Genomic DNA, 25,364 nt, shown 5'->3' on the forward strand with positions numbered 1-25,364 from the left:
CGCCTGACCCGCCTGATAATCACTCTTGGAATGTGTATCTAAGCAACCTTGTGTAAAGGTGTGAACAGAACTTCATTTAGCTGCCTTGCAAATAGCATCTAGAGAAATATTTGCAATGAAGGTTACAGTAGCTCCTAGTATAATGTGCTCTAGGTGTAAACAGTAAAGCTCTGAGTGTTAGGGCTGATTTCCTATACTCTGGCCTGGTGGACAGATGTATATAAGGCCAACCTATATTGTGACGGGGACAACTCTGGGAGCTGTAACCACACCAGTTCAAGGTAGAAATGCTAGTGGTCTAGGCTAATTCTCAAGAGGTGGCGAGTTTGTAAAGGGTACATAATGAGCACACAGGAGTCAAGGAACACAATTAGACAAACAGGTATGACTACAAATGGGTAACACTATCACACAACACTACAATTAGATACATTTATACAGTTACTGGTGTAGGGCAAAATACATATCAAATCCCTGAAGAGAGAATCAACCCTAACTTCAGAAGTCCATCCCTAAGATATATGGAGCCTTGTGCCCAATGGTTCAGCAAAGTTCCACACAGATTCTGAAGCCGGAAAAAATGAAGGTAAATTCTCTGGGGTCCGTGCACAGTTCCAAGTGTCAGGGGACAAGTTAATCTAACTAATAAACGTGTTCCTAACTTTTCGGAGTGCTTGTGTGAACAAGCAATAGTAAAGCCAAAGTGTTCGACAAGTTTTATAAAAGTTAATCAAACTTTTAAAGGGGATATAGGGGTGCAGGCAAGTATCGCTATAACTCACCCCCTGTACTCAGATTCTTCATGACACTTGCCAGGTCGGTTGAAGATGGTCCAAGTTGGCTTTTCCAGTCGTCAGCCTGAGTCTTTCATTCCCAAAGGTTGCAGGTTCAAGCAGCTCTCTGGTTGGTGTCTAATGCTGGTGTAAGGTCTCCCAGCTGAAGAATGCAGAAGAACGCTATGCAGGGCCCCTCTCAGGACAGGAATGGACGCAGGGAAGCAGTTTCAGTTGACGGCTACCGATGCACAGCAACGCAAAGGGATTCACTTGCTGTGGGTTAGACTTTCCCTCCTATTTCAAGTCCCCTTGATGCTAGGACCACGAGATTTCACAGAGATAAGTTGCACAAGCTGATTATCCCCCAAGTTCCAGGCCTCAACTCAGAACCGTCATGCCTGCAGTACATTAGTCCAAATTCACAGCTTGTCAGGCTCACAGCGGTCCTGGGGCACTTCCGAAGGCTCTTCGTAGGACTCCAAGCTAATACTGAGAATGGATATTCCCTCCACTCCAGGAGTTGCAGCTCCTTTGCATGACTGCTCAAGATCTTCCACAGGACAAGGCTCTACCAGGGTAGCAGCAGATGTTGGTAGCCAAGCCTTCATCAGACGGGTCCACGGCCTCCTTGCAAGTCTTGTAGCTGGACAGTCTTGGCTCCTTCAGTTTCTTCCAGGATCTCTCTAAGAGTGTGTGCAGGGGTCCTCTCATCCTAAAAGACACACACACACAGACACACACAGTCCCAGCCCACTTCTTGGCAGCAAACACACATAGCCCTCCAGTAGCCCGTCAACAGCCTCTGCTTTCCAAAGGCACTGTAAATCCATATAAGGATTTTCCTGGCCTCCCAGGCCAGAAACAAGGATAAAAGACAAGATGGCCAAAGGGCAAGTGAAAAATCTTGTGGCATGGACATGCATTACCACTATCCACAGTTAGTAGCCAAACGCAGTTAACTCGGTAAGGCTAAAACGAAATGCACCAACATTTGTTTTTAAAAAGTAACTGCTGCCAGCAGCTTGTCCATTTTGCACACCTAGTGTAACCAAAAACCCTCTGATTATTAGTCTAGGGCAAAACAAAATGTCTACTGCATTGCAAGATGCATTGTACAATGATAAAAAGTTACTAAAAGTAGTAAGACAGTAACATGACTAAGGGAAACAATGTTTCCCAGTACTGACAGCCTGAAGGACATGTCAGTTTCCCCCATAAAAGACGAGCAAAAGCCAGTGTAGTGAAGCTTAAGGCTTCACTGCACTGTATAAAGAACAGGTCAGATACAAAAATAAAAGCAAAAGGTTTGGAGGTCCATAGAAATGGAGCGAAAGTTGCTAAAAAGAGAACACTTCCCTAACAAACAGCCATGCATTTCTCCACGTTTTATTAAGTTTATTAAGTTTAAAAGCTGTGTAGGGTTTGCAGTTTGAGGCATCTTGTTGCCACAAGTGCATTTGGATATTAAATCTGTTAAATACGTGTTTTCAACACCATATGGAGAGGACAACAGATATTATTTTGCATCTGCAGAGTCAATTGCATAATCATCCCATTATCCCCTACAATTTGTACCTCATCTTTTAAAAATGTTAATTGATACAAGGATTGGATCGGTCAGACCCAGCATGTGTTGCTTGGACACGCCCCATACTTGACGTATTGAGCTAGACTCCTGAAGACCTAACGCTTTTCACTTTTATAGCTTCCTCTTTAATATTGGGTCAATTCTGCTTGATTGTCTACACATTGTAAACTAAAGAGGCACCTTTCTCTTGCTCGCAGACGTCTTTCCTCCATCTACCCCACCTCTTGGTAGGAATGCCATTAAAAGAAGTTGTGTTTTCAAGATTTGACATTTTAAGCTTGGGGGGGGGGGGGCAGCTTTTGGTGTTCACATCTTGTGAGAAGAATCAAAGTGACTGAGGAACTTTAGCAGATCTTTGCAGTGGAAGAACACACTTCAGTGCAAAGAGGCAGTCATATCTTTCCTTCCCAGACTCTGAAGGTGCTCCTTTTGGTCTCAAAGGATCAGAGATATGCATTGGTTTCAGGGTATTTGCACCAACATTTGTCTTAAAGCCTCTAGCCTTTCTTTACGGTCAAGACTGTGCACTTATATTGGCCAAAAGGGTATTCGCTGCTCTGGGGTTGGTGTTTTACACCTTCTGTCTTAGCACTGAGATCTCAACCCCTTTTGTAGCGTTCAGAGAACTCCAGCTCATAGTCAACCTTGGGTTGCACAGGCTCTGACTAAGTCCTCAACCTCAGCATACTTTAACCAATATAAATGTAAGTGAATGGCTCAAGTCCACAATATTTTCCAGCTCCGTTTTACTTTCTTGACTAAGTCCTTAAATTCAGTTTAAAAAGTGGTTGAACTCCAGAGCCCGTTATTATATAGGGTGCAGCTAGGATGTGGTTGCATGCATCCTGGGCAATACTGAAAGCTTGCACAGGACCTGGATGACTACATGCTGGAGGTCAAAATGGCTGACACAAGCTGTAGAAAAGTGAAGAGTTCCTCTGGAAATACTCAGCAGTAACAGTTTTTGTGGGTAAAAGGGTTCAGAGACTTTGTAGAAGGCTCCCAGAATGCGTTCCAATTTTAGGCCTGGGCAAACATGTATGGATGTACTCCGAACCTCAAAAACTACCCCTCTTAGCCCAAAAGATTGACACGACTACTCCCGGCAGTGAAGATGATGCAGGCGGATGCCCTCACAACGCCCTCACGATGCAGGAACTACAGGACCCAGTCTCTGGATTCTTGGTCTTCAGGCAAAAGAAAGGACACTGGAAGGGATTTTGCAGCAGCAGTCGAGTGGAAAGCCTCCAAGCAAAGTATTCTTCGTTGCTTCTCGCTGCACTGTGGATTTGGCACCCCTTTTCAGCATACCAGATGAAGAATGGTTGTCTAGACTATTTGCCTCACTTTCTCAGTCCAGCTTTCTGGCGAGGAGACTAAGAAGTGGAATCTTGCTTCTGGAGGTCCAGCAGGAGTCCACCAAGTGTCAGAAGACAAGGAACTGCACTCAGGCTCTTGTTCCAGGGTACTGGCAGTTTGCGGGCCCAGGACGGTCACAGCTCATCGTAGGATAAGAAGGATTGGTCCCACCAGTTCAAGGGAAGGAGACGTCCTCTTCGGGTCTCCTCTGCTGCATGGAAGAAAGGGTCAGCAGAGCAGCGGTCACTCAACGGGCATCTCCGGTTGCTGAAAGTAGCTACAGGCGTTGTCTTTTCTTCCTCATAGGATTCAGCTCCAGTTGTCAACTTGTCGTTAGCCTCCAGATCCAAGTAATTTATCCAGGAACACAAACAATCAGCAGTCATGCTACATTCAAAATTTAGAACAGCCAGCGCCCCAATTGGAACTGGTTCAGGCATGCCAGAAGACTGAACTGCAGAATTTCTGACTCCTACCTAGTTCCTGTCTTCACAGACACTCTGGAGAGTCGTCAGACATCACAAAGGATTCCCGCCGAAGATAAAAGTCACCCAGCAAGGCAGAAGGACCAAGAAAGAACAAGCACACAAGAAATGGCGTACAAAGAATACAACTTACCACATTTGCAAAAGAATCCTATTTACAGGGTGCTCTGTAGCGTTACCTTACCTCCAGAAAGGCTGCTGGCCCTGGTGTGGGGTGCAAAACCCTAATTTTTGCTGGTGCGCCACATATCTATAAAAAAAAAAGGGGACAGCAAGAGAAGCTTGCCCCAATTCCAACAATGTGTTTAGCATAAAAAGGTGCATTCCTTTTTTGGAGAAATGTGTATAGTGAAGTGGGACTATCACAGCTGAGCTGATTTATTAAGCTTTATTCAAATAATCATCTTGGTCTGTGTCTAAAACGACAAGAGGATCTGTGTACCAAACACTGTCCTCAGTCCAGAAAAAGAAAAGGGACGCATAAACTTTACATTGCAGCTCCTATCACTGGTGCAGCCAGAAAATTCATTTTCTTGGTCTCAACATGTTATTTACTGTTTTACTCCCATGTCAACAATTAGGGAACCGGTTTCGGTATTACTGGTTTATTTTGCTGCCTTCTTTAGGACTAGAAACCTCCCTCTGTTGGGAGCTCAACCCTTTTGCCAGGATGCCAGGTAACCACATGCTCTCACTGCTACATGGAATCCCTTTTCTGTATCTGGAGAATGTATCATGCTCCTATTTATACTATTCCCAATGGCGTGTTCTCATCAGTCACAACTCACTGTGCATGTGTATTTCAGCATCCTCACTTTGTTCTGGAATCTTCTGTCCGTTAGTTACTGGTGGGCGGAATACAGCCACCATTTTGGGTCAATGGTGACCCTTCTGTGCATTATAGCCGCTGTGAATAGAGCCTGCATGTAAAAGTCACACAAGTTGGTATAACGAGTCCACTGCCACCGGCCATTCAGGTATGCTTGACACTAACAGAAATGTTACAGGAGCAGTGAGAAAGGGGATACAGTGTAACCCCTTGGAACTCCACATAAAACGGGTGTGCTGGCTTCACAATGTAGAGGGAAGGAGGATAAAAAGTATTCCCATATCCTTTATAACTGTAGTTCTCACAAGGAAGAGAAGAGAGAATAAAAAGGCAAGCACAAGGGGCTCCCAGCCACACTGCACAGAATGATGTGTGTATCAAACTATGCCAATAAAAAATGGAGGAAAGTCTAACTCTGAAAGTAAAGTATGGAGACGCACACAAATGACTCTTGTAGCTGGAGTAAAACAATGGGTGAGAGGGGAAAAAGGTTCCCACTCATTCAGGAACATAGAAAAGAAAGCCACAGGCCCAAAAAAGGAGCTGGGGTCTCGCAGATGAAGGATTCGACATAAAAAGATAAATCCCACCTAACAGAAATGTGCATTACAAATATCTGCTTTGTTTCCTCTTAGGAATAAACCACTAAACAGAACTCCTCGATAATATCTACCTGTGAAAAGGTGAAAGAAGTTTTCTAAGTTATGCCAACAATAATACTGAAAAGGCCTTCCAGGGTGAAAAGAAATACTGTTCCAGGAAAGTGTTTTATTATTGTATATAGTCAAAAACATATCTATAATGTGACAAAAGTTAAATATCCCCAGCAGAATTAGTGTTTCATGTCTGATCTTAGACTAATCGCTCTTAACCTTCCATACTCAACCTTGTTCCGTAGAGATTAATTAGCACAGCTCTGAATACCAACAGAAAAAAGACTGAAGTGAGCAATTAACGTTCTGCAACAATTGGCGATGGTAGCTTACCTTTCCTTAGCCACTAGCCATTTTTCATTTGCATTATCCGTAGCTAATGGCAAGTGTAACACATTTTAAGCAAATCAAGCACATATCTTACCTGACAGGAATAGCTTTAGGCACTGCATTAACGTTATTTGGTTGATATTTAGCTTTTTCGGCTTGTATAGAAAATGTATCCATTCCACCATCAAATTCTTTCACTGTACTGTTCACTGAAACTGCATTGTTCACTTTTGAAACAGATTGTGGCGAACTCTGAGGTTTTGTGGGCAAGTCCGGTTTCGATTGTGTGTCATTTGGCAGGAGTCTGTGATTAAATTTGGGGCTTTCAAACTTACGCTCAAACGGTTTGGCTGAACTTGTATAGGGTTTAGGTGTGAATCGATTGTATGAAGGAGTGACCGTTTTCTGAGTCTGTTCAGTGCCATTAGACGGACCTTTGTCTGGAAAGCTTTTCTGAGGAAAGTACGTAGATTGCACTGTCTCCTCTCGATTTAAGGGTCTAAATAGTGGTGGTTTCGTTTGAGGTGGATCAGGTTTCGACACAGAGTTCTGGTGGTCCACAGAAATAGAATTCACTGTAAAACAGAAAATGCCAAATGAGTAGCTTGTACTTTCTACAAAAAAGGATAATTGGGGCATGCAGCCTACTAGAATCAGCATAGAGACATTTTTAAATAGACCTTAAAACAGGATTTGCAGTTTTCAAAATAAAACAAACCAAAACAGCAACAGTACTCTTACCAAGAGGTTGGAAAAACTGCTTAATTGAGGAGATTATCATAGTGTACCATTTTAATTGGAATTGAGAAATATTCATTAAAGTAATATGGGAAGAAAACAGTTGGAGTTTTCATTGGGATGTGATTTTGGTAAAGTTAGCAATAAGATCCCATGCAGACGAAAAAGGAACACTTTCCTTGCCTAATTATAGCACTCCAGCAAATATCTTTGTGTAGCATGTAGCAAATATTGAGCAAGGAGTAATATGAATCTTGCTCCTAAAACCAAACATGCTTCGGAGGGATTTTAATGACAAAGTGAAACAGAATGCTCTTAATGACAAAATCATATGGGGGCTTACTGCTTCATCTGCTATGTGAAGTTAAGAGTAACTGAGGGGATTTAAATGTCCCTGTACAGTTATCAAGATTTAAGAATACTTCGAGTGGAATGAGAGGCTTGAAATCAAGTAAAACAAGAAAGCAAGAACATATCTTCGGGTGCAGATTGAATATAAATGCCATCATGTAATTTAATACCAGTTAAGCTGACATTGTCACACAGAAAGCCAACATAATTCATATGGCGCTAGAGGAAACAGTTTTCCGACAGCCTGTTTTAACACCCCAAGGGAGTGCCATCTTACTTGTATTCATCCACACACGGCACATGCATTACTGATATACAAATGTCAAAGAACCTCAGAAATACCAACATTATCCTTTACCTTCCAAAGTGGACTGCTTTGGCTGTGCAGGGAGCGATATGGAGTTGTTTACAATGATTTGAGCAGAGGAATTATACTGTGATGGAGGAGGAGTAACATGGGAAACTTGTTCATAGCGCTTATCAGCAACAGGTCTATCCATCGGCTCAGCATCATAAGTCTTCCCCCTGTTTGAAATGTAAGAATAACAAATTAATCTAACCGCAAGTTACGTTCTCCCTAGTGCTCCCTTTATAAGACCATCTAGGAAATATATTGGCTCGTCTTAGTGACAATGGTTTAACAAAGTAGTAAAATCGTAAAAAAATCAACATTTTAGCAAATCAAACAGAAATGACTAAACAAAATGAAGATGGCATTGCAGGTGTATTTTTCAGTATTCATTTTCACTTGTGAAATCCTTAATTTTATAATGTATTCAACCAATTCTTATTTAGTTGACAAACTGTCAGTGAATGGTTCTAACATGCGTTGCATTTAAATTAAAAATAAGAACAAGAGATTGTAAAAAAAAAAATACTCTCACACTACTTCTATGGTGAAAGAATAATGTTTACTGACTTAACCGGAGAGCAAAAACTATTGCAGTTTTCAGCAAAGCAGCTAAAAGGGCAACATTTTGTAATTCATTTTTTAATGATTTTATCTATGTGAAATATGAATTTCACAAATGCAGACAAATACATGAAAATGTTCTTGCTCGGATTAAAACGATTTGACAGGGATGCTGCATCAAGAAACAAGGATTCAAGACTTAATACTTTCACATTTAGCACCAGAAGGACATTCAAATGCTTAATTTCGAATTCTGAACTAAAAGTGAAACGGATGAACAATAGAAACCTTTAACTATCCTACTTGTTACAATAGACAACCTTCATAAAATGAACAGAGAAGTGCTGCAGACAGAAAGAAAACAAGGGCTAATTTCCACATCCAAAATGCAGACATAAAAACAGCTTTCATGCAGCTCCTGATAAAATTCTTTCGATTTATGCTTGGTACAAGTTGTTCTTGTAGTGCATTGGATCACTGTAAGGTGTGGAACAAGTACATCAGCCTTCTTTCGATGATGCACCCTGTAAAGTCCTGCCTCTAGCCTCTCTTTGTAAAACATTTTGTTTGGCAATACACCTTGCAGTGGTAGGGAACTGGTTTTATTTTCAGTTGAAACTAAGCTCAATTTATTTTTCATTGGAAATTATAGGGATGGAGACAAACATGTTTGCTACTTTCCCTACTGAATTCTGCTTTGGCTTTTTTTGATGTCTAGGAGAGACACATGCTCAGTCAATTTTTCAGGAGCAGTTGCCCTGGGAGACGCTTGCAATTTGAAACTTCAAGGAGCAGAAGTTGCGGATGTGTGCACTACCGATTATTTTGAATTCTTCTTTAGTTTTGGCAGCTCTTCTGTTAAAACTCTATTTTATGTTTTCAATAGACCCATTTTACTTGGTAAGCCAAGCAGGGAGTGTGCCTAACAATAGCCAGGCTGGTGCAGGGTAAAAGACCCATTTCCAGTCTTCGGTGTCAAAAGAGGCAGGGAAGCAGAAATGTAACAGGGGTTCGAATGAGTCACTTTGAGAGAAAACTAAATGTTGCTAGTTCACTTATTGCCAAATTTGCTGGAAGACCATTTACTACAAAACCAAAAAGATACTTGTCATTTACCCAAGACAAAAAAAGCAGCACAGCTATCAGCAAACAGACCAACTCCACCTTGCTAGCAACCAAGGGATGGCTTGCCTCTGTACTATTTAAACAAGAAAGCAAGTGCTTGCTGGCTCCTCATTCAGCTGCAATTTGCAAGATGAGCTGCTGCATTTTCCCGCTGGTCCAATGGAAATTCTAAAACAATATGGTAAAATAAATTGCGAGGGAACCTCCCTAATCAATTTCTATTTTCTCTATAACAAAATGGAAATGACTCAGGAAATTAGCCCCTATTAAAAAAAGGGACTGTACAATCATGGAATATGTTAAAAATATACGTAATTGCAGATTTCTCCTTTTTCTTGAACCAGACTGTATGTACCTGCCAATTTTACAGAAATCTGACTTACTGAGATGTTAGAGTGATATTACAAAACTGCGATATTATCTGAAGAGGTGTTTAAAATGGTTTCAAACGGTTGCTGAATTTAAGAAGCTTTCATTAACTTTAGTGCTAATGAAACCTCATTCTAGAGGGGAGGGCCTCTCACCACATTCACACCTCTGAATTGTTTTGTGCTACTTTGCATCAAAATGGCCTCAGGACCTGATGTGGTAATCTTAGTACTCTTAATGAATTGAGAGGAGACTACAGTGCTGGAGGCTTAACTGATTCAGTGTCTTGAGTTCAGTGCATTCTTTGTCTGATATCTAGTGCAATGATTAAGGCTGGTTTGAGCATGGTAAACTGCCCCTATTGGCCCAGCTAGGCAAATGTTTATTTTGTTCGAAATGTGTGCAGGACCATACTTGCACTACAGTCTGAAAATTACTGTCAGTCAAACTTGAACGTATCAGTTTAAGCTTTTCAGCTACTAGTGTAGTACTGCCTCCAATGAAAAGAGTACATCTTTTCTTTTAGGTTATTTAAATATGGAGAGTAACACATACATTAACCTTGAAGGCTATTTAACAACCTGCCATCAGTATTTAGACACAGAGTGAAATAGACAGCATCTACATGAACTCATTGACAGGTTCAGTGTGCAGACGTGGGTTCTGTGTTAGGTTCTCCCGCATTTCGTTAAAGTCTGAGCCCATACAAAAGAATTATCACGTATGATTGAACGTTAGCTTTTAGAAATCAAGCATTTGAATAGGTCATATTCTTCTGGGGTTCAGCATTTCAATAAAAATGTCAAATCGTTTTTGAAAATGCAGGTGTGGCTAAACCTGAAATGTGGCCAGCTTCACCACCTTTATGTGCAGTGCAAGTAGATTTATTTTCAAGCATCCACTTAAGGTAGTATACACAAAGACTGCCAATTGGGATTTCAATTTTTAGGCAATAAAAAAAATATACTAAGATGGCTTACATGGTTTCAAATGCACATAAGGCTGGCGATGATTGGAATGGAGTAATATCAGAGCAGCCTCACATTAACATTAGTCTTACCACTTGATGTTCCTTTTCAAGTAGTCATAACTAGCGTAAGAGCCAAGAAATCTAAGCGATAGCAAAGCAAACATAACAGAAATGAAAGAAATATTAATCAATTTCAAACATACTAATTCCCAATTGTCTTTCTGCTTCAATTAGAAAAAAACAATTTCTATTAAAATTCTTAATACACAATTTATCTCACAAAAAACCATACAAATTTGATAACATGAAAAACAGCAAGATATTGGTTTTGAGATCAGGGGGATAGGAGAAAAGGGGATAGGAAAAACGGGGATAGAGATTGTGATTTTAAATTCTTTACACAGAATGCTTTATGCAATGCATTAATTTCTCGTTTCAGAGTTTGACTACATGTGTCAAATCTCTAAGGTGTCTAATCAAGCCTTGATACCTCAGGGTCTGGGCGTGTAACAAATGGAAAAAATAAAAAATAAATAAAAATGTGTAAATCTCAGAAACTTTGTTTGGGATTGTATTAAATTTCATACTTTTGTATTTTGAGAACATGCGATAAAAAACACAATATGTTTGTAAAGATGCCCAGTATACAAACAACTGTGGTCTTAAAAACTGTTTTAAAAAAGTTTTACTTTTTTTTAATTCTACATTTCTGAATTTTCAAGTTTATAATGCTGCCACACTGCCTGTGCTGCACAGCCTCCAGCTACACAATGTGTGCAAGAGTAGTGGCCATCCGTTATGCATCACTCAAATATTTCTGCTGCAACAAGTGGTATATCTAATAAAATGAGATGCTCTGAGGTCACTATAGTGTGCTATATCATAGGCAATAGAAATCAATATATTGAGGGACCTTCCTATGAAGTTTGCATTTTGGCACAAAATAGTGACTTTAAAATTAAGCAGGTTTTGACAAACAGACCATTGGTATTAGATTTAAAAACTGATATTTTAAAACCAAGATTTTTGGATTCTGAAATTCACATGTATTAAGGTAAATGGCAAATAAATAAGACCATGTATACATAATTTCTATCAATATCCAAGACCTTTAGATTAAATGTCCATGTCTGAAAAACAGCACAATTTTCAAATAGTAAATTTCTAGTAGCTTTGGACCTCAGGAATGACTGGCGCCATTTTAGATTTATATTTTTCCCCAACTATCAGCCTGGGGTGGTGTTAGGCAAGAATTGATGTAATAACCCCGTGGGAGAGGGAGACAACACTTATAGGCCTGTACTACACAAGTTGGTAGTGTGAATGAGCAGCCAGGCTCATCTCAAGAAGGGTGAATATGAGCTGCAGCAATGAAATCCACAAATACAAGTAGCCAAGTAACACTTACACCCAAGGTTTTAGTTCTAAATAATTATTTATTTAGCAATAGTTTTTAAATAAGCATTATGTAATAATCAAATCTACTTTAAAACTCTATTTGTCATTTCAAATTATTACCACAACACACAAATTAATAAAATCGGCAGGTTGTATGTTAAACTAGCTTGATTATTCTTCCTTAAGCAAACATTTTAATTTCAATTCTTTACCATATAATCCTATACAAAAAGATAATTCACTACAACTAACCTACTGCAGTACAACTATATACAAGAAGACAACAAAGACACAAAATAAGGACATAAAAATATATGGACAAACAACAAATTGATTCACAAGTTATTTCCCCTTCCGTTTCATGTCTACCCAAACAACACATTCACCCTGGTTCATCCCTCTATAATGATTAGTTAGCCTCAATTATACAGTTCACTGAATGGCCCCCACATCTCCAAATATTCAGCCTCTCATTTCTGCTTTTGTAGCATAAGTTTCTCATAACTGGAAAGAGTCTGCAGATCAGACAACCATCGCTCCACTTTTGGCTTTTTCCTCCTGTTTTTCCAGACCCTTAAGATTTGCTTAGTGGCCACCACCAACACTATTTATCTAGCAACCATTATCTCGAGCTACCTCACATCTCCCAGTATCTGAGAGTAGGATTACTGAATAAGATGATCTAGGAAACACTATTCCCAAAATAATATCCAGCCTATCCAGAACCTCCCCTCCCCCAAAAAGTCCATCACTCTAAGGCAGTTCCACAACATATGTAACAAAGTACCTCCCCTCCGGCCACATCCCCAGCAAGATTCTTCATTTGTCATACCTAAATCAAGCATCCGTACTGGGGTCCAATTTAAACGCCACAAAATCTTCTGACAAACGTATCGCAGATTCAGATCCATCTTTGATTTCGTACCCACTTGTGATACATTATCCCATTCTTTTACAGTTATGTCTCTGCCCAGTTCTTTCATACATGCTTGTCGTCATTTTTCCCAAGAGGCAGCACATGAGTCCTCCATAGGAATCAATCTCAAATGTCGAAACCATGCGTGGTGGCGATTTAAATAAATTACAGACCGTTGGCCTATCTTTCATTGGACTGCTTAGCATCCCGTCTCTGTATAAGAAGAAACTCCAATTCTGTATAACACCTTTGCTCTCTTTTATCTAAACCAAATTCTCTTCTGAGAGAATCAAACAGAATCATTCGCCCATCATTCCAAACATCACACACCTTTAGAATCACATATCACTAGTACACTTTGTAAATTCTGAGGTTTGCAGAAAGGAATGGTTAAGGGAGGGGAAAAAGGTTAAAGAGGTTCTCAGAGCATGCGAGCACTTAAGTCTTCCAATGAAGTCTAGACAAAAACCTTTCCAAGCAATAATGGTTTAAAACCAAGTTATCAACTCGGAGGGACAGTAAATAGCAAAGTCAAATGGACTAGAAGAGTCTCCAGGGAGCCAGGACAGCCAAAGTAAATTGAAGCACAGTCTATGGAGCGGAGGCATTCTCAGATAAAGTATTGCACAAAGTTAGAGAGTTTGTTGAAGAGAAATCACTGTAGGGTCACAAGCTGTTACACTTGTGGAGGGTAGAGCTGAAATCAACTCTTAGCAAAGTAGCTACTGCAAGTCTCAACTGAGAATAGCAAAGCTAAAGAAACAGAGGTAAGTAACCCAAATCAGAACCATACCTTTGGTTAGAAGAGTAGTCCAGTGGGCTGTCTGGCTGCAGTGATGCAGAGCCTGGGTTCCTGGGCCTCAGTCGTGGGGACAAGAGGGGGGACAACTGGAGGACTCCTGCAGCAGCAATTACAAGGTCAGCAGCAGCTACAAGATCTTGTCAGATCAGCAGCACTTCACGGTTTCAGCGCTCGGTAAACAGCACCACCGTAGCTCTTGGATACTGGTTGGGCTTTCTTCACTCCTTGAGTCCTGCACTCTGGTGAGGGGACTCGAGCTCTGGTCGTCCTGCTTCTGGAGGGTCCTGGGGAGACTCCTGGAGCTTCTGGCTGGCTTGCAGACGTTGCACCAGACTATGGATTTTGCGACCCCTTGCACTCTGTTCCAGCAGCAAAGTAGTACAGCCAATCAGGGAAGATGGTCCAGTGAAGTTCATCTCAGGGTTAGTTGGTCCCACTAACCCAAGGGAAGAAGTCATCCCTTCCGGAGCTTCTCTTGTCGTTCAGAAAAAGGAGTTACAGCAGAGCAGCAGGGCTTCACCAGACAATTCAAAGCTCCCGGAGGATGCAGCAAGCTTTGTTCACAGTTTCTTCATTGCGTTGTTCGTCCCAGTGGTTAACTCTGCCTCTAGTCCCTAAACCCTAGCCTTTTAAGCAGGTTTCTCCCAATCATGCACAGCCTAGCTGTCACTCAATCAGCAGGATGGCTGTCCGGAAAGGACAGTCAGTCAACCAATCAGGACTGGGTGCATTCAGGCTTTCTTAAAGACCAAGGACAGAGGAGTTTCGGGAACCTCCCTCACTTCCTGCCCAGCAAGACACACCAGAGCCAGAGGCGGGTTTCAGTACTGAAGCCCGCCAAAGGCAAAACAAACAAAGGGCTCAAACCTGGCTAGGCGCGCAGAGTAAAACCCAACAAAGACCTCACAAAAAGAAAATGGCAAAAAAAGAAGACTGGTCATTTTGGCACAATTGTCACCCATGGGTGCTATACTGCAGCTGAGGATTCAGCCTGCGGTAAAAAAGCACAATGGTGGGAAAAGTAAACCACTGCCACCAGCCATTTAAAGTAGTGAGGGTAACATAAAATGGTTTACATGCGTAGGTAGGATAAGGCGCTACTAGGTAACCCCCACAGCACTCTGCATAAGATGGGATGACCTGGACCTATAAAGAGAAATGGTAAGTGACGCTAATTTCACTTTACTATTCTAGGGAACAGTAAGTCACACAATAAAATGTATTTAAACCTTATGAGAAATCTATAGGATTTCTCAGTGACAATGCACTGAAGGTGCTGTGCGTCACCATACAAAAAGTTGATGCCCATGGAGTTCGTCAGACTTCAAAAACAAAGGAAATATAATCCAAATCAGGTCAAAACAGATGAGGTTGAAAAGGGGCTCACTCACTCTAGGGTTAAAATTGAAAAAGTCCTAAAGTCCAGCAAAAGAGCTGGGGCTCTCGAAGGTTGAAGGGAATTAGCACAGAACAACAAGTTACTTACCAACTGTAACGTTCCTTCGACTGGATGTTCCACCCACGTATTCCTCATCTTGTGATAATTCGTTTTGCCAGCTTCGCTGCATCGGAAAAATAATTTCGGCAGAGGGCGCTGTGCTCGAGGTCGTGGCGTCGAATGTCCCTCGACGGGCTCCGTACTGTGTCGACGTCACCGCTGGCATAAATGGCTCGAGCCGCGCCCGTTGGCTTCAGTTCTGTTTTTTCGAGGAAATACTCGTGGAACATATAGGCGTATGATATGACTGATAGGCCTATCGTGAGTGGAAATTGCAAGAAAGTATAAACTATACTGCGGGGTAGGTTGGGAGGGTCGATGAGGAATACGTGGGAGGAACATCCAGTCGAAAGAATGTTACAGTTGGTAAGTAACTTGTTCTTCGAATGGATTGTGTCCTCCCACGTATTCCTCATCTTGTGATAGACTCCCATTGCAGTGATCAATCTGGAGGCGGGAGTACTAGTTTTTGTTTTCATGTACAGAGTGAAGTACTGCTCTGGCAAATAAACCCTCATTTGAGGATGCGGTATCCAAACAGTAATGTTTGGTAAAAGTATGTATTGATGCCCATGTTGCAGCTGAGCAAATATCTTTTGCCGGGACTCCCCTCCTCAAAGCCGCAGAAGTGGCCATTCCCCTTGTGGAGTGAGCACGTAGCCCATCCGGTGGGTCTTTCCCTGCTAGTCTAGCATTCCAATATAGCAAGAATAATCCAGCAGGATATGGTTTGTTTGGTCACCGCTAATCCCAATTTACGACCTGTGTATCCCACAAAAAGCTGCTCGTCTTGGGGTAATTTTGTCAATCTTGAAATGTAAAAGCTGAGGGCCCTTTTGGGGTCCAGCCTATGTAATCTCTCCTCTTCTTTTCCCAAATGAGGAGGAGGATAAAATGTTGGTAAAACAATTTTCTGCGACAAATGGAAGACGGAAACTACTTTCGGTAAGAAAGATGGTTTAACTTTCAGAATTACTTTGTCCTTGTAAAAAGTGGTATATGGAGGTTTACATGAGAGAGCCCGTAGTTCACTAACCCTGCGGGCTGATGTTAATGCCACCAGAAGGACAGTTTTTAATGTCAGAAGCCTCAATGGGCATGAGTGCAGAGGCTCAAATGGTATACATGTCAAGAATTTAAGAACTAGATTCAAATCCCAAGTTGGAACATGGAATGGTATTGGTGGATATACATTTGTAAGTCCTTTAAGGAATTGTATTATTAATGGTATTTTAAAATAAGAAACCTCTTCCAAGGTACACTTAAAAATGGAAAGCACAGCCAGGTATCCTTTGATTGTTCCTATCTGGAGCCCCAGATGGGCTAGATGTAACAGGAAAGAAGGCACCACTGGTGTGCCACATTGAAAAGGGTCCACATCTCTATCTTTGCACCAGTTACTGAACTTATTCCAACGACACCGGTAAAAGGATTTTGTTGCTGGCCTTCTGGCCGAAAGCAAAATCTCCATAACGTCATCCGGAAGATCCCAATCCTTATATCTCAACCTCTCAGAAACCATGCATGAAGGTTGAGCGTGTTGACCTCTGGATGGAGAACCCGACCTTCCTCTTGCGAAAGAAGATCCTCTCTGTGTGGAAGGCGTACTGGAGGGCAGATGGACATGTCCAGAATGTTCGGGTACCACGTTCTCCTGGCTCAATCCGGGGCAATTAGGATCATGGTTTTCCTGAACTTCCTCAACCTCCTGATTACCTGAGGAATCACAGGGACTGGAGGAAACGCGTACAGCAGGGGAAAATCCCAATCCACTACAAACGCGTCTCCCAGAGCTCCTCTTGGAGGAAATTCCCTTGAGCAGTACTGATCGCACTTTCGGTTCACCGAGGTTGCGAACAGATCTACCTGAGGGGTTCCACAAAGGGCGAAGATCTCCAGAAGGACTTCCTGAGCTAACTCCCACTCGTGGGAGACTGTGCTCTGCCTGCTCAGAGCGTCCGCCACCGCGTTCTGCTCTCCGGCAAGGTGAACTGCCAATAGAGCGATTCTTTCTCGTATTGCCCAGAACCAGAGCTGCGTTGCCTCTCTGCACAGAGGTAGTGACCCTACGCCTCCTCTTTTGTTGAGGTAGTACATGGCCACTGTATTGTCCGTCATTATCAGGACATTCTTTCCCTGTACGGAGGGCAGGAAGGCCTTCAGAGCCAGCCTGATTGCCCTCAGCTCCAAAAGGTTGATGTGTAGTTTGGACTCCGATGGAGACCAACGTCCGCTGATTGTCAGATCGTTGGTGTATGCTCCCCACCCCTTGAGTGAGGCGTCCGTCACTACTGTTATCTCCGGCCATGGTTGCCAAAAGGATTCTCCCTTGAGAATGTTGTCGTTGCAAGCCCACCATGACAGATCCTGAGCAACTGCACTCAGGACTTGCAGAAGATCTGACATATTCCCCGAGAACTGGGACCACTGAGTTCTGAGGGCCCATTGGAGAGATCTCATTCTCAATCTGGCTTCTGGCACCAGAAAAATGCAGGATGCCATGAGGCCAAGCAACATCAGGAAATCGAAGGCCGGCAGGTGCTGGGATTTCTGGAATTTCGTTACCATCTTCTGGATGTGGAGAGCTCTCACCTCACGCGGCGAGGCTTTGCCCGAGGAAGTGTCCAAGACTGCTCCGATAAACTGGAGTTTTTGGGATGGTATCATGTGGGACTTCTTGACATTGAGGGAGAAGCCCAGGTTGTGGAGGAAGTGGCAGGTGATCGACAGGTGTTCCTGAGCTTGTTCTGGGGAACGTGCCCATATAAGCCAGTCGTCCGGATAGGGGTAGACGTGAATCCCCCCCTCTCCTGAGACTCGCTGCCACCACTGCCATCAACTTGGTGAAAACCCTCGGAGCGGAGGTCAGCCCGAATGGCAGAACTCGAAACTGAAAGTGAGAACCGCCAACATTGAACCTCAGGTATTTTCTGTGCTTGGGATGGATCGGCACATGAAAATAAGCATCCTGAAGGTCCAATGATACCAACCAGTCTTGAAGCTGGAGAGCCTGAAGGATCTGAGAAAGGGTTACCATCTTGAACTTGTCCTTCCTGAAGAATTTGTTTAATTTTCTCAAGTCCAAGATGGGTCTCAATCCTCTGTCCTTTTTGGGGATGAGAAAGTAGGGTTGTGGGGGGGTGTACCAGCCTTTGTTACTCTCCGCTACAGGTACATGTTCTATTGCACCTTTCTCTAGCAGGGTTATAACTTCCTGCCAAAGGAGCGGTTCTGGAATCTTGGTCGAACTGGCTCCCGGTGGATGATCGTGAGGTCTTTTGAGGAGAGGAAGGCAGTAACCCTGAGATACTGTTTCCAGTGCCCAAGCATCTGAAGTAATGCCCCGCCATTTTTTCAGATGCTGAGAGATCCTGCCTCCCACTGCTGTTTTGTAAGATAAGACCTGAGAGATTTGGAGGCGGCTGCAGGAGCGGCTGAGGGCATAGATGCCGTTCCTGAAGATGACTTTGCAGTCTTTCCTCGTCCACCACGAGTGACATTTCTTCTACCCCTTTGAAAGGCCTGTCCTCTTCCTCTACTAACAGAGGAGTAGTATCGAAAAGGACGACCCCTACAGGAAGATGTGCCCGAATAGGGTCTCTGGGGCTGTCGCATAGAGGCACTAAGGGACTTTTCTGCCGCTTTCGAGGTCTGTAGTTTTTCTAGGCTCTCATCAGCCTTACTACCAAACAGCCTCAAGCCATCAAAGGGCATGTTGAAGAGCCTGTTCTGCACATCCGGTGCAAACCCCGACTTCCTCAACCACGCAAACCTGCTTAGTACCGTGCTTGAAGCCATGGATCAACTGATACTATCAGCAGTATCCAGTCCAGACTGGAGACATTCCCCCATTGCCTCCTTACCCTCATTGACTATATTCAAGAAGCCTTCCCTTTCCTCGCCTTCCGGACTATGTTCAGCCGCCGCCGAAATACATTCCCACAGGGTATGTGTGAACCTGGCCAGGGTACAGGTTACATTGGTAGATTTTAAGGCCATGCTACCCGAAGTAAAAGCCTTAAGAGCCCAGGCATCAACCTTTTTATCCTCCCTGTCTGGAGGTATGGTTGGGTATGCTGTCTGCCTGGATGTATTAGCTGCCTGAACTACCAAGCTTTCTGGAGTAGGGTGTCTACTCAGGTATTCTGGATCAGAAGACGAAGTTCTGTACTTTTTTGGGAGATTGTTATCTATTGCAGCAATGCTATCTGGTTTCTCCCAGTTTCTCTCTACTGTTCTCTGTAATGCTCTATGAAAAGGAAGAATTGGATCTTTCCGAGGGCCTCTGACTATAATATCCGTCATGTCATCCTGTTCAAATGTAGGGGAAGCTCTTCCCCAACCCATATACACAATCACCCTACTCATCAGATTCCTGTACCCTGAGCCTGCATGGTCTGCAGGATCAGGTGCAGCAAACTCCAATTCAGGTGATGTGTCCACACAGCTCACAGAATGTAGAGTTTCAGACAGGTCTCTCATTTTAGAATGAGGATCTACCAGTTCTTCTGGAACTTGTCTAGTTCCATATTTTACGCCATTGGGGAGTGATTTCCTCTTCCTCTGAACAAGATTCCTCAAAAATGGAGGATATGGATTTAAAAAAGTCAGATCTTGGTAAAGCTGTAAACCTTCTCTCTTCCTCCTCATAAGTTGTCATTGGAATCAGTTTTCTTCGAGGTGGTCATCGAAGGAATCTTCGACACACTCAAAGTCTTCGACAAAGGTGTCGAAGATGAAGTAGGCTTCGACATCGAAGTCGTCTGCGCCGATGGCGTCGATAAAGTTGTAACCGACTTTGATCATTTTTTATGAGGGATCGGCGAGATACTCGATCCTCGAGGGTCTCTCGACGATTTGTCGACTCAAGACTTGTGGGTACTACGCGGTTTGGCCGTTGTAGTTCCCGACTTCCCTGCGTTGTCTAAAAGAGCAACCAGGGTCTGACTTTTCTGCGGTTTCTTCGAGGGGGTCGAGGCCGCGTTCTCAAAGACCTGCAACATTTTCTTCCTAAAGCTCTCCCATTTAGATGGGGAATCTGATCTAGTCTGGCATCGAACCAATTCAGATGACGAATCGGACGATGACGACGGAGATCTATGTCTCCTCTTGTGCTTTTTTGAGGAAGATGAAGATCGTGTCGACCTGCTACGAGATCAGGATCTCTTCGAGTGCCTTTTACGGCGTTCCGAGAGTCAGATGATTTTTTATATTTTTTTGACAAGGCTTTCGAAGAGCCCTTCGACGCCTACCGCCCCACCGCCAACCAACTTACTTTTCCTCTCAAGGAGGGCCTTTTCAGTCATCGATTGACAAGAACCACAGTTGCCCGTTCGGTGGTCTGAGCTCAGACATCATAAACAAATACGATGGGGATCGGTGATGGACATCTTCGATCCACAATCACTACACTTCTTAAAACCCGTCTTGGGAGTCGAAGCGGTCGAAGAAGACGACATTTTTCTGATAGAAAATACTGAAGCGCGCCGTTCACGAGTTGCGAAGCAATCGGAAAAACGGAACTGAAGCCAACGGGCGCGGCTCGAGCCATTTATACCAGCGGTGACGTCGACACGGTACGGAGCCCGTCGAGGGACATTCGATGCCACGACCTCGAGCACAGCGCCCTCTGCCGAAAAAGAAATTCAGATGCAGCGAAGCTGGCGAAACCAATTATCACAAGATGAGTAATACGTGTTAGGAAACAATCCATTCGAAATGAGAATTCTCCCTAACAGGTATTCATTTGAGTAACCATATATTAGTGTGCCCAGTAAAATTGGACTACACCTGGAACCCTGTAAATTTAACAAAGAATATACCCAATAAATACTCGAAATAGCTAAGCCTTAATTACAGGGACACTTATTGTGCATTAGAAAACGAAGAGTGCTTAACATGGGGGGGTTTGCGCATTTGTGAAAACAGAGAAATGTTATGCATCAGAGAGCACCAACCAAAACTAGCGAGACTAGGACAGATTCATCTTTTCAATTTCATCTTTAGGTAAGGGAAATAAATTGCATGGAGTACTGTGAATATTGTAAGAAACAATAATGAGGTTATGGTCACTGTTAGGGGAGATTTCCCTTTACAGCACCTTTCCTTCCATTGTTATGGACCCTTGCACATGTTGCTTTCCTTTTTTAATCCGAGCTGCTCTTTTTGCAGTGCAGCAAAGCCTTCAGCTTCACTTCACTGGCTTTTGCTCATTTGCCATTGGGAAACTGAAATGTCCTTCAGGCTGTCAGTACTGGGAAACATTGTTTGCCTTAGTCATGTTACATTGTTGCCACTTTGGTAACTTATCACTTTGGTAACTTTATCATTGTACAATTAATCTTACAATGCAGTACAATGGGGTACACTTTTTGTATCACTCGGAGGATTTTTGGTTACTCTAGGTGTGCCTAAGAGACAAGCTTGTGGCAACAGTTACTGTTGCTATTGCTATTTGTTTTGTGTAATTTACTTTAGTCTTCCCGCCTTTACCACATTTGGCTACCAAATGTGGCTTGTGTCCAAGTATGGCTGTGCCTCATGGTTCTTCGTTTGTCCTTTGCCCATCTTGTCAGTAACCCTTCTTCCTGGCCTGTAATTGGACCACTGCTGGGGAGTGTGGTCCAGATGTTTGATTGGCTAGTGGGAGTTTCACTCTTACCTGTTTTTTGGGATAAGAAGAGTACCCCAGCACCTATTCCAGCGAATTCTTGGAAGAAACTGAAGGAGCCAAGTATCCTGTCCAGCTGCAAGACTTGCTAGGAGAGCGTGGACCCATTGGAAGGATGCATGGCTACCAACGTCTGCTGCTGTCCAGGAAGAGCCCCGTCTTGTTGAAGGTCTTCAGCAGCCCTGCGAAGGAGCTGCGACCCATGGTGTGGAGGGAACATCCATTCTCGACATCAGCTTGGAGTCCTGCGAAGAAAAGCTTTTGGAAATGCCCCTAGACCGCCCAGTGGCTGACCAGCTCAGAGTTTGGGCTACTGTGCTGCAGACATCGCCATTCGGTATTGAGGCCTGGAACTTGGGGGGGTCGCCGGCGTATGCTACAAGTCTCCCCTCTGCCACATTTCATGGTCCTAGCATCAAGGGAACCCGCGACAGGAGGCAAACTTTGACCGCGGCAAGTGAGTCCCCCTTCATCGCCATGCATTGTTGGCCATCGTCTGATACAGCTTTCCTGCGTCCAGTCCAGTGCCGAGAGGGGCCCTGCATAGAGTCCTTCTACTTGCTCCAACCTGAAGACCTTGCACCAGCATTTGTAATCGATCAGAGAAGTGCTGAAACCTGCAACCCCTGGGCATCAAGGGCTGAAACCGATGGTTGCATTTCCCACCTCGGACCCTCTTCAGAGGACCCGCCAAGTCCTAAGAAGAATCAGAGCATGGGGTGAGTTATAAGGATACTTGCCTGAATCCCCTTCTTACCTTTTAAAAGTTTGGCTTTGCCATTACTTGCTCGCACAAGCACTCCGAAAGGTGGGGACACTTGTTAGTAAGAATAACCTGTCCTCTACTACTCGGAACTCTTCATTGGACCCCAGAAGTCTTACACTAATTTTTTCCCACCTCACAAACTACATAGAACTTTGGTGAACCTTCAGGCACAAGGCCCCATACACATGTTAGGGATGGACCTCTAAATTTAGTGTAATTATTTTGTGGACCTATAGTGCAGCATACTAATACTCTGCTTCCTTTTTAAGAGATTGTTATGTATTTTGCACCACTCCAGTAATTTTATAGATGTATCTTTTATTTAGTGCTGTGTGATAATATTCCATGCCAGTAGTCTTTTCATAGTGTTGTATGGCCATAAATAAATATTCTTATAACCAACCAAGTGTGTTCCCTGACTTGTCACTGTGCGCTCGTTGGGGACCCCTTAAAAGCTCACCACCTCTTGGGACTTATCCCAGACCACTCACCTTGCAACTTTGAACTGGTTTGGCTATAGCTGCCAGAGTTGTCCCTGACCCAGATCGTTCCTAAAATCCCAAAATCGCCAGGCCCCAACCATCCAGATCTGTCATTATGCCTCTCGGATATTGACTACTGGATGACGACCAACCACCTCATCCTCAATCTGGGGAAACCTCAAATCCTGGTCTGCAGGGAAAAAGAAAAAACACTCCTCGCCCAACCTATTCCCTGGTCGCAATCTCTAGTCCCTCCACTCCACAGGAAACCTCCACCTCGGAAAAACCTGGGATGCTCCGTTTCCAGAACCTGTTTCCTACACCTACGCATCCTCGGGCATATCTTCCCTTAACTCACCTATCCTCACCACTTCTCTGCCATCATCTCGATCATCCTCTCCGCTTAGACTATGCAAACTGCCATTACCTGGGCGCACCAGCGTTTCAAAGAATCCAAAACACTGCAGTCCGCCTGCTCATTAACCTAGCTCCCAGAGAACACATCAGCCCTACATTAAGAGTCCTCCATTGGCTCCCCATTGGTGGACGCACTACATTCAAAGCCATGTGCATCACCCACCATGCCATCCACAATACCAGGCTGGAATTACTTCAAGACAAAATCACCCACTACCACCAAAGAACTCTCCAATCACGCACAGCATCTCTCCTAGTGGTCCCACCTTACAACACCAGAATGGGCGGATCCTCTTTCGCCTTTTCAATCGCTGATCATCTGGAACTCCCTACCCCTGCTCATTTGTTTTTTTTTGTTTTTAAACTTTATTTTTGGTATTTAAGACAAAAAAGTAAAACAAAATCATAACATAAACAAACATTGAAGTAACTCGTGCTTCTTCCCGTCTCCATATCCCGCTTTCCATCACCTCTCGGTCACACCCTAGCTTGAGTTAATAGCAGTTCTCGGTTATTTGCATTGTTGGTGACCGGGTCTGCGTCTGTAGTCTAATGTGGGGGTGCTGGAGTTGTAGGGAGTGTCTGTTTTTGGTAGATAGTAAGTAGGCAATGTAAGGGCCCCAGATGTCGAGGGGTCTTGCGTGCAGAGGTAGTAGCTTTATGAAGTTTGTTTCGGTGTCTTGACTGTACGTTACGTCTTTCATCCACTGTTGTATGGTCGGGGTGGGACCTTTTCCCCAAGACATTACGATTCTTCTGCGAGCCAGCAGCAGTAGCAGCCCTCCCAGTTTGCGAGTCACAGGGGGAAAGTGTTTGGTGTATCCCAGTAACGTGATCTTGGGGTCTGGTTCGATAGGTGTATCCGTTATTGCGGCTGTCTTTTCCAGTACCGATGTCCAAAAAAGTTGTATTGTTGGACAGGCCCATGCGAGGTGTAGAAGTCAGCCTGTGGTGCATTACAGCGGCTGCATTGTGGGGGGGTTGAGGGGTGGTAATGGTGAATTCTGGCGGGAGTGTGATATGTCTGGTGTATGAATTTCAGGTGTATTAGTTTATATCTTGTATTTAGTGATATCTTTTGTGTTTGTGCTAGAACATAGTCCCATTCTTCATCTGGGATTGTGATCCGAAGAGCCCTCTCCCACCTCGCCTTAGGTGCTGTCGGGTTTGGGGCTGTGTCCGTTAGTAGAGATTTGTATAACATCGACACCAGTTTGCCCTCTCCTTGTGATTGGATGACCCCATGGAGTAACTGCCATGTCTCAGGTTTTCGTGGGAATGCTGCAAGAAGCGTTCATAGGGCACCTCTAAGGCAGAAATATAGGAACGTATCTAGTGCGGTGGAGGCTCCGCAGTCTTTGGCTTGTTGGGGGGTAAGGAAGTGCCCCTCGATAAAGAGGTCCTCCATATTTTTAATTTTTAGTTTGTCAACCCAATCCAGATACACTCTCTCGGCGGTTAGTGGGACACCAGGTATGAATTTTACAGGCAGTGAGGGGGAGACCCTGGCCTGTATCTCGTATTTTAGCGCTATTTTTTTTCCATATTGCTATGGTGGAGAGAACAGGATTCAGGGTTTGGTGCGGGGTGTGTGTCAGGCCCAAGATGGCTGCCCTGAGTAGATTGGGAGATGCTAGGGCTCGCTCCAGTTGGACATGGGGACGGATGAATAGTGTGGCGTACCAATGTCCCAGGAACTGGGCTTGTGCAGCCCAGTAGTATCGTTCTACGTCTGGGAGGGCCATTCCGCCTTTGTTTACTGGTTGGATCAGTGAGTTATAGGCTATTCTGGCTGGCTTGCCTGCCCAGAGGAGTTCCAGGATCATGCTTCTCAGGTGTTGGAGCTGTTTTTGGGGTACTAGAAGGGGGAGGTTTACAAATAAATACAGGAGTTTGGGGAGTATTACTATTTTTACCAATGATACACGA

At 43.7% G+C, this 25,364-nt stretch overlaps 1 protein-coding gene across 8 annotated transcripts in view; it reads right to left on the minus strand.

Moving 5' to 3' along the window:
* Window positions 1-25,364, minus strand: part of TJP1 (tight junction protein 1) — a 2,827,266-nt gene that overhangs the window by 127,010 nt on the left and 2,674,892 nt on the right. For 7 of the 8 annotated variants that reach the window (XM_069624936.1, XM_069624933.1, XM_069624932.1 and 4 more), the window contains 3 exons: window positions 10,577-10,627; window positions 7,468-7,634; window positions 6,115-6,595 (listed from right to left, as the gene is read on the minus strand). In XM_069624936.1, coding sequence (XP_069481037.1) covers window positions 6,115-6,595; window positions 7,468-7,634; window positions 10,577-10,627 — 699 coding nt within the window. The remainder of the gene's footprint in view (window positions 1-6,114; window positions 6,596-7,467; window positions 7,635-10,576; window positions 10,628-25,364) is intronic. The other variant, XM_069624931.1, reaches the window with a different exon arrangement.

The sequence above is a fragment of the Ambystoma mexicanum genome, chromosome 11, assembly GCF_040938575.1.
Source record: "Ambystoma mexicanum isolate Mex_15411 chromosome 11, UKY_AmexF1_1, whole genome shotgun sequence".
NCBI lineage: Eukaryota > Metazoa > Chordata > Amphibia > Caudata > Ambystomatidae > Ambystoma > Ambystoma mexicanum.